At 42.0% G+C, this 12,138-nt stretch overlaps 1 protein-coding gene across 1 annotated transcript in view; it reads left to right on the forward strand.

Moving 5' to 3' along the window:
• The window catches only part of LOC111820948 (uncharacterized), a 41,044-nt gene that overhangs the window by 17,916 nt on the left and 10,990 nt on the right, over nt 1–12,138 (forward strand). The window contains exon 4 of the mRNA XM_023733150.1: nt 693–873. Coding sequence (XP_023588918.1) covers nt 693–873 — 181 coding nt within the window. The remainder of the gene's footprint in view (nt 1–692; nt 874–12,138) is intronic.

Below are 12,138 nucleotides of genomic sequence, written 5' to 3' on the forward strand. Positions count from 1 at the left end.
TGCTGTTATTCTCACTTAAGATGAAGGCTTACAGGACAAAATAGTCTCCCAAGGATGAAGTTAATTTTGGGGATAAGTGTTCCCAAAGATGTCCAGTAGAAAGTATATTGTATATTATCTGTCTTCCTTCTTTCACTTTTCATCTATTCTCATGCTTTCCTTCTTCTCAGGGACTTTTCCTATTTCCTCTTTAAAGGTAGGATTTGAGCACGCGCATTTTGCTCATTTCCTCCCACTTTGCTCTTCGATGATATCCTCTTTATATCAATACCAGTCTCCATCTTTTTTGAAGTATAATATTCCCTATTAGATGGAGTCCTTGGGCAACACAAACTGTTAACACACTTGCCTGCTAAGATTGGATGTTTGAGTCTACCCAGAGGTGCCTTGGAGGAACGTCCTGGTGGTTTACTTCCAAAAAATCAGCCATTGAAAACCCTGTGGATCACAGTTCTACTGTAACACAATGTGGATGGCTCCACAGCAACTGGCTTTTTAGTGGATAGGCTGCCATTTTGACCCATTTTGCCTGTTTTTGTCAAAGTTCTCAGAGTCTTCCTTTGCACACATGTCCATAATCCCTTATAAAATTTGTTTACCATTCTCCATCAGTATATGAAAAGAAATCCATAAATGGTTGTTCTTCTTTCCTGTTTTCCCAAGAAATTTTACTGTATTATCAATTTTTACAGATTGGTGTATTCAAGTTAAAACCACTGGATCAAGTCCTCAGCAGGATCTATTTGGGAGTGAAATCTCCAATGATGAGAAAAGAAAAAAATTTATGCAAAAGGATTCTTCGTCTGATCTGGAAAAAAAAGGCAAACTCCATAACATTGAAGATCAGCCCCAAATCCAGAAGAAGCATTTGAGGTGAGTGGCATTTACTCAAGAGGAAGGAGTGTCCTTGCAGAATGTTAGACTGTCTTGAAATTAAAGAAAAAGTATAAACGTAGCTAAACAATTGTGTACTCAGAATTTTCACAAGACAATATTTCATAAATGTGAGGTAGACATTAAGGCTGTGAAACATATTTCAGTTGGAAGCAATAGTCAGGAAACCACATAGTGAGAAACAGTGTGAAAGCAATGGCTTTATTCAAGCTCTCAGCCAAGTATTCAGGTTGTTCCACTTTGAAACAATGCAGGAAGTGTAGAAAACATCCTCATTCACTGAGAATGGCAAATATGTAGTCATACTGATCATTTCACTTGCTCCTTTAGGGAACGTGTGAGCGGTCACAGAGGACAGAAAACCGCTGCATGTGAAGTATGTGGGAAAACCTTTATTCGTTTCTCCTCCCTTAAACTACATTTAAAACGTCACAGTGGAGAGAAACCTTATGAATGTAAAGAATGTGGGAAAGCCTTCAGTTATTATTCCTCTCTTCATGGACATGAGAAAACACACAGTGAACAGAAAACTTATGAATGTAGGCAATGTGGCAAAGGTTTCAGTTGTCCCAAATACTTTCAACAACATGTAAAAATGCACAGTGGGGAGAAACCCAATGAATGTAAGCAATGTGGCAAAGTCTTCATTTGTCCCAAATACTTCCAAAAACATGTGAAAATGCACAGTGGAGAGAAACCCTATGAATGTAAGCAATGTGGGAAAGGCTTCATGGTTCTCTCATACCTTGAAAGCCATGTAAGAACGCACACTGGAGAGAAACCCTTTGAATGTAAACAATGTGGGAAAGCCTTTAATTGGCCCAACTCCTTACAAGCACATATGAAGACACACTCTGACGAGAAACCTTACGAGTGTAACCAATGTGAGAAAACCTTTATGCATTCCTCCTCTCTCAAACTGCATTTAAGACGGCACAGTGGAGAGAAACCCTATGAATGTAAGGAATGTGGGAAAGCCTTCAATTGTCCCACATATTTTCGAGAACATGTGAGAATGCACACTGGAGAGAAACCCTATGAATGTAAGTATTGTTGGAGAGCCTTTACTTTTTACTCATCGCTTCAAGAACATGAGAGAACACACACTGGAGAGAAACCCTATAAATGTAAGCAGTGTGGAAAAGCTTTCACTTGTTACTCTGCCCTTCATGGACACGAGAAAACGCACAGTGAACAGAAACCTTATGAGTGTAAGCAATGTGGTAAAGGTTTCCGTTGTCCCAAATACTTTCGAATACACGTGAAAATGCACAGTGGAGAGAAACCCTATGAATGTAAGGAATGTGGAAAAGTCTACAGTATGTCTGCAAACCTTCGACAACACATGAGTACACACACTGGAGAGAAACCCTATGAATGTAAACAATGTGGGAAAACCTTCCCTTGGTTTGCCTCCCTTCGACAACATATGAGAATGCACTCTGGCGAGAAACCCTTTGAGTGTAAAGAGTGTGGGAAAGCCTTCCCTTGGCGTAACTCTCTACGATTACATATGAGAATGCACTCTGGTGAGAAACCCTATGAATGTAAGCAGTGTGGGAAAGCCTACAAGTATCCCGAATCTCTTAAAGAACATCTGAGAAAACACACTGGAGAGAAACCTTAAGAACACAACGCATGTTGGAAAGCCTTCATTCACCTGGAAAGCCTTGTTTTACACACAAGAAAACACTGGGGGATAAAAAGCCCTTATAAATGTAAAGAATACGGGAAAACCTTCAGATATATCAATTCCCTTATTGTGTATATGAAAACTCAAGAGTAGGAGCAAAATCCTTTACATTTTTATAGCTATGATACTGCTTTTGTAAGTGCCTCATCCTTAATACGAATCTCTTGTGTATTGATCTCTAGTTTAAATATTTAGGATAATATTCATCTGTGTCCCTGGGTTTGACAAACGGTTAAGCAGGTGCTCGGTTATTAACTGAAAGGTTGGTCATCCCAATCCATCCAGAGGCATCTTGGAAGAGAACTTTCACAATGTATTTCCACAAAATCAGCCATTCAAAACCCTATAGAATGCAGTTCTATCAATGAAACACATGGAGCCCTATGAGTTGGAATTACCTTGATGGCAGCTGGTTTGGTTTTTGTTTTTTATGTAACTTTTTAGCTGTACTTGTGTGTGTGTATAGTTATATAAAACTTTAATTGTACAGTTATAGAAAACATGTCTCATTTGCTTTACAATGTTTTTTGGACCCAGAGATTTTTTGTTTTCATTTTTTTTTTAATGTACATCGTGGTATAATTTTACATAAAAAGTTTTTGAATTGTTTCCATTATGTTTCTAATATGCAGTGATGATGATAGGAGACTGGTTCAAATTTCTTTTCTCTTCTACTGGTGAAGATACTGGAATTTGCTGACTGGATATCTACCTTCCCCTTCATACTTTAGTATTAGAAAACATGTCTTGCACATTTGTTTCTAGCAATACCAAGCCCTATGTTTATAACAAATTAGAAGTTGGAAAAATATATTGAAAGAGGACAGCTTTGACTTATGTTCATATTTTGAGATTTGCTCACTGTCCGTGACCTTGGTTGGAAATCTGACACAGTGCATTGAGTTAAGAAGAGAGACCTTGTAGCATAAAGATGAAAGCTAGGGTACAGGTGATTTTATTGAATTTCACTGTTGTAAAAGGATGGGGGTAATAGTAGTACTAGTAGTATAGCATCAATACTTTTCTAACTTCAAAAGGGGGAATGATGAGAATCACCATCAACACAAAGCTGATTCTAATGAAGTGAAGGTCAGACATACCTCCACTCCCCAACCCTTACCAATCTGACACCAGCTGTCCATCCCATGGCACAGGCTACTATTTGCTGGGTACGATAATCAGTTGTAATGGCCACACATGACTCACAGACCATACTTACGATTAAGTGATTTATTAAGGAACAGGGTATAACTTGGGGTCAGGATCAACAGGCTACAACTAGGATCAGAAAGCATTCAGACAATCTCACTTCTTAGTGCAGGACAGCTCTCTCAGCTCCTCTTGACCATGTAGGCTTCCTCTCAGCCCCTTGAAGACAGGCTCCTCTTGGCCCTGCCATCTGTCGCCACCACCTCTGCCCCTGGGACCCTCCTGGGCCTTTTACTGTCTTCAGTGTTACAGCCCTTGACCAGTATTACAGCTCTTTTAGGAGGGTCCTTACCTCCTCTCTCTGCATTTTCTCTTTCTCCTGCTCTTCTGCTTTCTGTCTCTGTAAAAACCTCTGTGGGGCTGGCTATAAATATATATACAACTCCTTGTCAATTTTAAGGCAGGGCCCCTCTCGGGGGGCCACAAGCTAACCAATCCCATCCCTGTAGGCCACAGACACTTCATTTTGAAAAGTAGGTGAGGCTGGGCTCTAACACCTTATGTGCATAATTTTGGCCAATCCCTGCAAGGTGCAACCTGGACAAAAGTAACACACCCTCTAGGGTAGAAAACGGGCAACTGTAACTCCTCAGGGCTTAGGGGAAAAAGTCAAGCTGTTTTTCCAAAGAACCAAAGCAAAAGACCACATAAAGCAATTCCTTTCACCACGACTGTCATCATGGGTAAGGTTAGGAGCTACATTTCCCAGAGTCCCTTCTGTTTATGGTTCCAGGTTAAGTTCACGAGAAGAGGTTGGTGCACGAGTGTTGGAAGGCAGAAGTGAAGAAGCCATTTCTCTCCGTTCTGCTGGGCCATCAGGAGAGATACATAGGAACCCAGTAGCCTAGGTTACAGCATTTTAAGCTCTGGCTTTGTCACTCAAGAACAGCTCAAACCACACACCCCATCTTTCACTTTAGTTCTAGGCAGCAGCTTCTGCCGGCTAATCCAGAAGTTCCCCCATCAGGGACCTTCTTTGGTGCTCAGGCACACATTGCTTCAGGCTGTTGTAGCGAGTGATCTCTTATCCTCTGAACCCTTTCATCTCCAACTCTTTGAAGTCATGTGATCTCTGTTGTAAGCACCTAGTTCCTGCAGTAGTCATTCTAGTCCCCCGATTCCACTATGACAGATTTAATGCTGCTCCCTAAAATGCAGGAAACATAGTTTTCTGATGGCTGTGTTAAGAGGCTACACTGACCCTGAGCTGATTGTTTCTGACATTTGCATGCTTGAAATAATCACTTGAAATTTGTTTGGCAGATCATGGGAGTTTTCTGTTACAACTGAATGCCATCTCTAAGTGATAAATCCACCATATTTAATTACTTTCATTTTTATATGTGATTACCCAGTGTTTAATTCCTTTTGTTTTTTTATGTGTGATAGAAACTTAGCATTTTTTTTTTGTCAGACATAGTTCTGTACATGTTTCCTAGAAAATCTTACCTAGGCTTTAAAATCTTTTATAGTTACAAATGTCATTATTATGTTTTATGTTTCATTAACTGAGATGGTATTTTGAAATATTCTATTCTTATTATGGATTGTTTATACATCCTTGTGATTATTCCTATTTTTATTATGTTCTGGGGTGATAGTACTAAATAATACACCTTTTCACATTTTTCTGGTGTATTTTTCTTTAATTCCTATATCGCTCCCATCTTTTTCCATTAAAATGACTTTTTATTCATTGCTAATAGTGAAAATCTAAATATTGCTCATGCCAGTGCCCATCAGCCAAAGAACACCAGGAACACACCTGCTATGGGCAAAGTTGAGACTCCTGACTTACTGCAAAGGGAGAAAGCACATGCCTTGAGGTGACCTTGGGTGTCTCAGTAGGAGGGTCTTTTAAGATTTGGGAGTGTGTTTGGCCAGTTTGGGGCAGGTACAACAAATTAGAGCTTTTCACTGGGTTGGAAGCAATCAGGAGAGGTGGGTAATACCACGAATAGGAATCTTAATAATTTGTATCTACAATGTGAGAAAAACAGACATGTTCCATGAGTCACAATCCACTCGACAGCAACTGGTCGATGGCGACTCATGGAACTTCAGTCTGTTTTTCCAACATTATAGGTAGCTGTTACTGGAAAGATGCAGCAGCCACCCCTGGTGGCCAGGACAGAAGTTGGTTGGTCTTTTTTTTTGTTTTTGTTTTGGTTGATGTCCTTGTTTCTGTCTCTGATCAGAGATCGTTATGGAGTGGACTTGCTTTTGTCCTGACCAATCACGATCACAGAGTAGCCCTGTCTCATACTGGTGTTTCATGAAGCCGTTTGTGTTCAACAGGATGACGCCTTGTCTCTGCCTGGCCAGCTTCTAGCAATGCCAAGGCCAACCATAAGGATCATGCCAGGTCCTGTCATGGCCATTTTCTTTTAAATAATATTGTGTTTTTGGTGAAAGTTTACACAGCAAATTAGGTTCACATTCAACAATTTCTACACAAATTGTTTAGTGACCTTGGTTACATTCTTCACAATGTGTGAACATTCTCGTTCTGATAGTTTCATTTCCAGTAATCTAGTTTCCCTGCACACTTACCTTCTCATCTTCGAGAGTAATTGTTGACCATTTATTCTCATATAGACAATTTAAGAGAGTATAGTACTTTTTTTTTTTTTTTTTTTACTATAAGTATCAGCCTTTGTTTTAGAGCTAGTCAAGATGATAATCCACATGGAAAATAAATCGTCAAGAATATCTAGGAAAGCACAATAAAAGCTATGTTGGTTTTACATGCTATGGAGTCGGTTCCTACTTATAGCAACCCTACGTAAAACAGAACCAAACACTGCCCAGTCCTGCGCCATCCTTATGATCACTGTTATGCATGCGCCCATTGTTGCAGCCACTGTGTCAATCCATCTCATTGAGAGTTTTCCTTTTTTTCAGAGTGCAGTACTCTTGAGTGATATTCTTTATTTTCTGAGCCAATCTCTTATTTAGCTAAAAGGTGACCTCTGAATAGTTTTGGTTTAAGGTTTAGAGAGTATCTTAGGGCAGTAGTCTCAGGGATCCTCTAGTCTCAACCAGTCCAGTAGGTCTGGATTTTTTAAGAATTTGAGGTTCTGTTCCACCCTTTTCTCTCATTCTGTCAGGATCCATCTATTGTGGCCCTGATCAAAATGATTGGTAGTGATAGCTAGGTACCATCTAGTTCTGGTCTCAAGGTGGATGAGGCCGTGGTTTGTGTAGGCCATTCTGTAGACTAGTTTCTTTTCTGAGTCTTGCATTTCCTTCTTTCCCTTGCTCCGGATGAGTAGAGACCAATAGGTGTATCATTATTTCTGGCTTCTCAATTCTATTCCACTGGTCTATATGTCTGTCGTAGAACAAGTACCAGGACGTTTTGATTACTGTAGCTTTATGGTATGTTTTGAGATCAAGAAGTGTGAGGCCTCCTACTTTGTTGTTCTTCAATATTGCATTGGCTATTTGTGGCATCTTTCCATATAAAGTTGGTTATTAGTTTTTTCATTTCAGTAAAGAATGTTGGTGGAATATGAATCAGGATTATATGTATCTAGATTGCTTTCACAATATTAAGGCTTCCAATCTATAAGCACGGTATGTCCTTCCATTTATGTTGGTCAGTTTTGGTCACTTGTAGTAGTGTTTTATAGTTTTCATTGTGTAAGTCTTTGACATCCCTGGATAGATTTGTTGTTGTTAGGTGTTGTTGAGTCGGTTCTGACTCATAGTGACCCTGTGTACAACAGAACGAAACACTGCCCTGTCCTGCACCAGCCACATGATTGTTGTTATGATTGAGCCCATTGTTGCAGCCACTGTGTCAGTTCATCTCATTGAGGGTCTTTTTCTTTTTTCACTGACCCTGTACTTTACCAGACATGATGTTCTTCTCCAGGGACTGATCCCTCCTGATAACATGTCCGAATATGTAAGAGGAAGTCTCGCCATCCTTGCTTCTAAGGAGCATTCTGCTTGTACTTCTTCCAAGACAGATTTGTTTGCGATTTTGGCAGTCCGTGCTATCTTCAATATTCTTCACCAACACGATAATTCAAAGGTGTCAATTCTTCTTCGGTCTTCCTTATTCATTGCACAGCTTTTTCATGCGTATGAGGCGATTGAAAACACCATGGCTTGGGCCAGGCGCACCTTAGTCTTTAAAGTGACATCTTTGCTTTTTAACACTTTAAAGAGGTCTTTTGCAGCAGATTTTCCCAATGCAATGCGTCTTTTGATTTCTTGACTCCTGCTTCCATGAGCGTTGATTCTGGATCCAAGTAAAATGAAATCCTTGACAACTTCAATCTTTTCTCCATTTATCATGATATTGCTTATTGGTCCAGTTGTGAGGATTTTTGTTTTCTTTATGTTAAGGTGTAATCCATACTGAAGCCTGGAGTCTTTGATCTTCATCAATAAGTTCTTCATCTCAATTGGTATTCTGTCAATTCCTGGAGCCTTGTTTTTCGCCAGTGCCTTCAGTGCAGTTTGGACCTCTTCCTTCAGTACTATTGGTTCCTGATCATATGCTACCTCCTGAAATGGTTGAATGTTGACCAATTCTTTTTGATACAGTGACTCTGTGTATTCTTTCCACCTTCTTTTGATGCTTCCTGCATCGTTTAATATTTTCCCCATAGAATCCTTCAGTATTGCAACTCGAGGCTTGAATTTTTTCTTCAGTTCTTTCAGCTTGAGAAATGCTGAGTGTGCTCCTCCCTTTTGGTTTTCTAACTCTAGGTCTTTGCACATTTCGTTATAATTCTTTGTCTTCTCAAGCCACCCTTTGAAATCTTCTGTTCAGCTGTTTTACTTCATCATTTCTTCTGTTTGCTTTAGCTACTCTACATTGAAAAAAGCAGCTTTCAGAGTCTCTTCTGACATCCATTTTGGTCTTTTTTTCTTTCCTGTCTTTTTAATGACCTTTTGCTTTCTTCATGTATGATGTCCTTTATGTCATTCCACAACTCATCTGGTCTTTGGTCATTAGTGTTTAATGTGTCAAATCTATTCTTGAGATGGTGTCTAAATTCAGGTGGGATATACTTAAGGTCGTACTTTGGCTCTTGGGGACTTGTTCAATTTTCTTCAGCTTCAACTTGAACTTGCATATGAGCAATTGATGGTCTGTTCCACAGTCGGCCCCTGACCTTGTTTTAACTGATGATATTGAGCTTTTCCATCGTCTCTTTCCATAGATGTAGTTGATTTGATTCTGTGTATTCCATCTGGCGAGGTCCGTGTGTATAGTTGCAATTTATGTTGGTGAAAAAGATATTTGCCACGAAGAAGTCATTGGTCTTACAAAATTCTATCATGGGATCTCCGGCATCCTTTCTATCACCAAGGCCATATTTTCCAACTGCCACTCCTTCTTTATTTCCAACTTTCGCATTCCAATCACCAGTAGTTATCATTGCATTTTGATTGCATGTTTGATCAATTTCAGACTGCAGAAGTTGGTAAAAATCTTCAATTTCTTCATCTTCGACTTTACTGGTTGGTGCGCAAATTTGAATAATAATTGTGTTAAGTGGTCTTCCTTGCAGACGTACGAATATTATTCTATCACTGACAGCGTTGTACTTCAGGGTAGATCTTGAAGTGTTCTTTTTGACGATGAATGCAATGCCATCACTCTTCAATTTGTCCTTCCCAGCATAGTAGACCATATGATTGTCTGATTCAAAATGGCCAGTACAAGTCCATTTCAGCTCATTAATGCCTAGGATATCGATGTTCATGCATTCCATTTCATTTTTTACCATTTCCAATTTTCTTAGATTCATACTTCATACATTCCCCATTCTAATTATTAATATGTTTGCAGCTGTTTCTTCTCATTATTGAGTTAGGTTTACTCCTAATTATCTTATCATTTTGGGGGCTATTGTAAATGTTTTTTTGTTTTTTTAAAATTTCCTTTTCAAAGTTCTTCCTAGTGTAAATGACACAACTGATTTGGTGTGTTGATCATGTACCCTGCCACATTGCTGAATTCTTCTATTATATCAATTAGATTTCTTGTGGAATCTCTGGGATTTTCTATGTATCCAATCATATCATCTGCAAATGGAATAATTTTACTTCTTCCTTTCCAGTTTGGATACCCTTTATTTCCCTTTCTTGCCTTAGTGCTCTGGCTAGGACATCCAGTACAATATTGAGTAAGAGTGTTAAGCGTGATAACAATATTGAATAAGAGTAAGTCCTCTACGTGGGTAAATATGCCTCAAGAGGTAGAAAAGGCAATAATCTGTTGGTGGACTGTATTCATTCTTCAGTTCCCACCTGCCATGCAGCTGTGAGTGCTCCTCAAACTGTCGGGTGCTCACTAATCTCCCTGGGGTCTCCATAACATGCAGATTATAACTGCTGTGTGGGCTGGGTCTGACGATCCACTCAAGGTAGGAAGGGTCAAGACCATGACCAAGGGCCACCCCGGTGCTGTGTGGACTCAGCTTTGGAGAGGAAAACAGTGGCCACAGACTTCTTTCCAGTTGAATTTAAATTGGGTTGGGGAGATGGACAACAAGCACCTAAATATGGAAAAGAAAGTGGTGTGGATGTCAAGGAGAGACTTCTATAGATTCATTAACAAAAGGGAAGACAAAGCTCACAACAGCAATACTGCTCAGAAGATGATGTGACACCTTTAAATGGAGACCACAAAGGAACAGTCTGCCTTGTGGGGAAAGGGAGGGCAGAAACGGAAATGGAGTCAGAGGGCTTCCTGCAAGGATGTATTCTGTAATCAACTGATTGGGCCTGAGGATGAAAGAGGGCGGTGGTGTGGACTCATTCAAATCTCTGAGTGCAGGAGTGTGGAAGTGGGGCCCCTGGTACAGTGATTGTAAACAGAATAACTGCGGGAAAGCAGAAGAATATAAATTGGGATGTTGACAGGAAATATCCTGATCGTATATAAAATGATACCAATTCAATGGAGTTTTACAGAAGGAAACATCAAATCTGTTTTAATGAACATAATAGAAAATCAACAACAATGACAGATTCCGAGAGAAAACTAGGAAAAATGTTTTCCATGAAAATTCATCCAGGATAATATAATTTTTTAGTGCTGTTGTTGTTGTTAGGTGCTATGGAGTCGGATCGGTCTCATAGCGACCCCAGGTACAACAGAATGAAACACTGCCCAGTACTGCGTCATCCTCACAATCCTTATGCTTGAGCCCATTGTTGCAGCCACTGTGTCAATCCATCTCGTTGAGGGTCTTCCTCTTTTTCACTGACCCTGTCCTTCACAAGCGTGATGTCTTTCTCCAGGAATTGGTTCCTCCTGATAACATGTCAGGAAAGTATATGAGACACAGTCTCGCCATCCTTGCTTCTAAGGAGCATTCTGGCTGTACTTCCAAGATCGATTTGTTCGTTCTTTTGGCATTCCATGGGATAGTCAATATTCTTCGCCACTTTTTTTTTAGTGCAGATGTTAATATAATAGAGGCAGAGGTCCTGGGTGGCCCTGCAGCCCCGTCCGACGCCTGACCTCGGGGACACCAGGCCCTCCTGTCCCCCGCCTGGTCGCGGCTCCTGCTCTGGACGAGGAGTGGGTCTCCTGGAAGCCGAGTCTGGAGGTCCTGCGCGCAGCTGTGTCCCCTCGTCCAGGAGGAGAGGCAGGAGGCCGCAGAGCTGCGGGGAGATGCCGCTGCCTGCCCGGGGACGGACAGCGAGCGTCAAACGAGAGTGCCCCGGGAGCAGGGCCGGGAAGAAGCCCCACCCACTCAGCCCCTGTCCTCCTGCCCCGGCTGTCCAAGCCGAGGCTCAGGGGGTGGAACAGAGAACCTGTCCAATCGGAAGCTTCGCTGGTTTCGTAGGCGGTGCGACGTTTTACAACCCTGCTCGTACGTCATTTCTCTGCGCCGCAGCTGCGTGATTCTGTGTTACCTGCTCCGCGCGGCGCCGGGGGCGCCCGTCCTTATGGAGAGGATGTCCGGAGGCCTGCAGAAGGCAGAGATGGTGAGCGCGGGGCCGGGTGTCCCAGACAGGGCGAGGGGAGGGCCGGCCGGAAGCGGCGGTGCGCGCAGCGCCGAGTAAAGGCCCCCATCTTGAGGGGACCGACGGCAGGACGAGGGGATCAGCCTTCAGGGTCTCGTCACGGGCCAGGCGGTCAGGGCGCGGGACGGCGCCGGGGGGGACTCCCAGATCCTGTGAGGGGAGGCGGTCCTGCACTCGGTGAGGTGGTCACGGCGGGGAAAGGGTCACCGGGGACTGTGAGGGGAGGTGGACCCGGCGGGGAGGGGGTCACCGGGGATTGTGAGGGGAGGTGGACCCGGCGGGGAGAGGGTTACCGGGGATTGAGGGGAGGTGGACCCGGCGGGGAGAGGGTCACCGGG

This window comes from Trichechus manatus, unplaced genomic scaffold, assembly GCF_000243295.1.
Source record: "Trichechus manatus latirostris isolate Lorelei unplaced genomic scaffold, TriManLat1.0 scaffold00057, whole genome shotgun sequence".
In the NCBI taxonomy this organism is placed as follows: domain Eukaryota; kingdom Metazoa; phylum Chordata; class Mammalia; order Sirenia; family Trichechidae; genus Trichechus; species Trichechus manatus.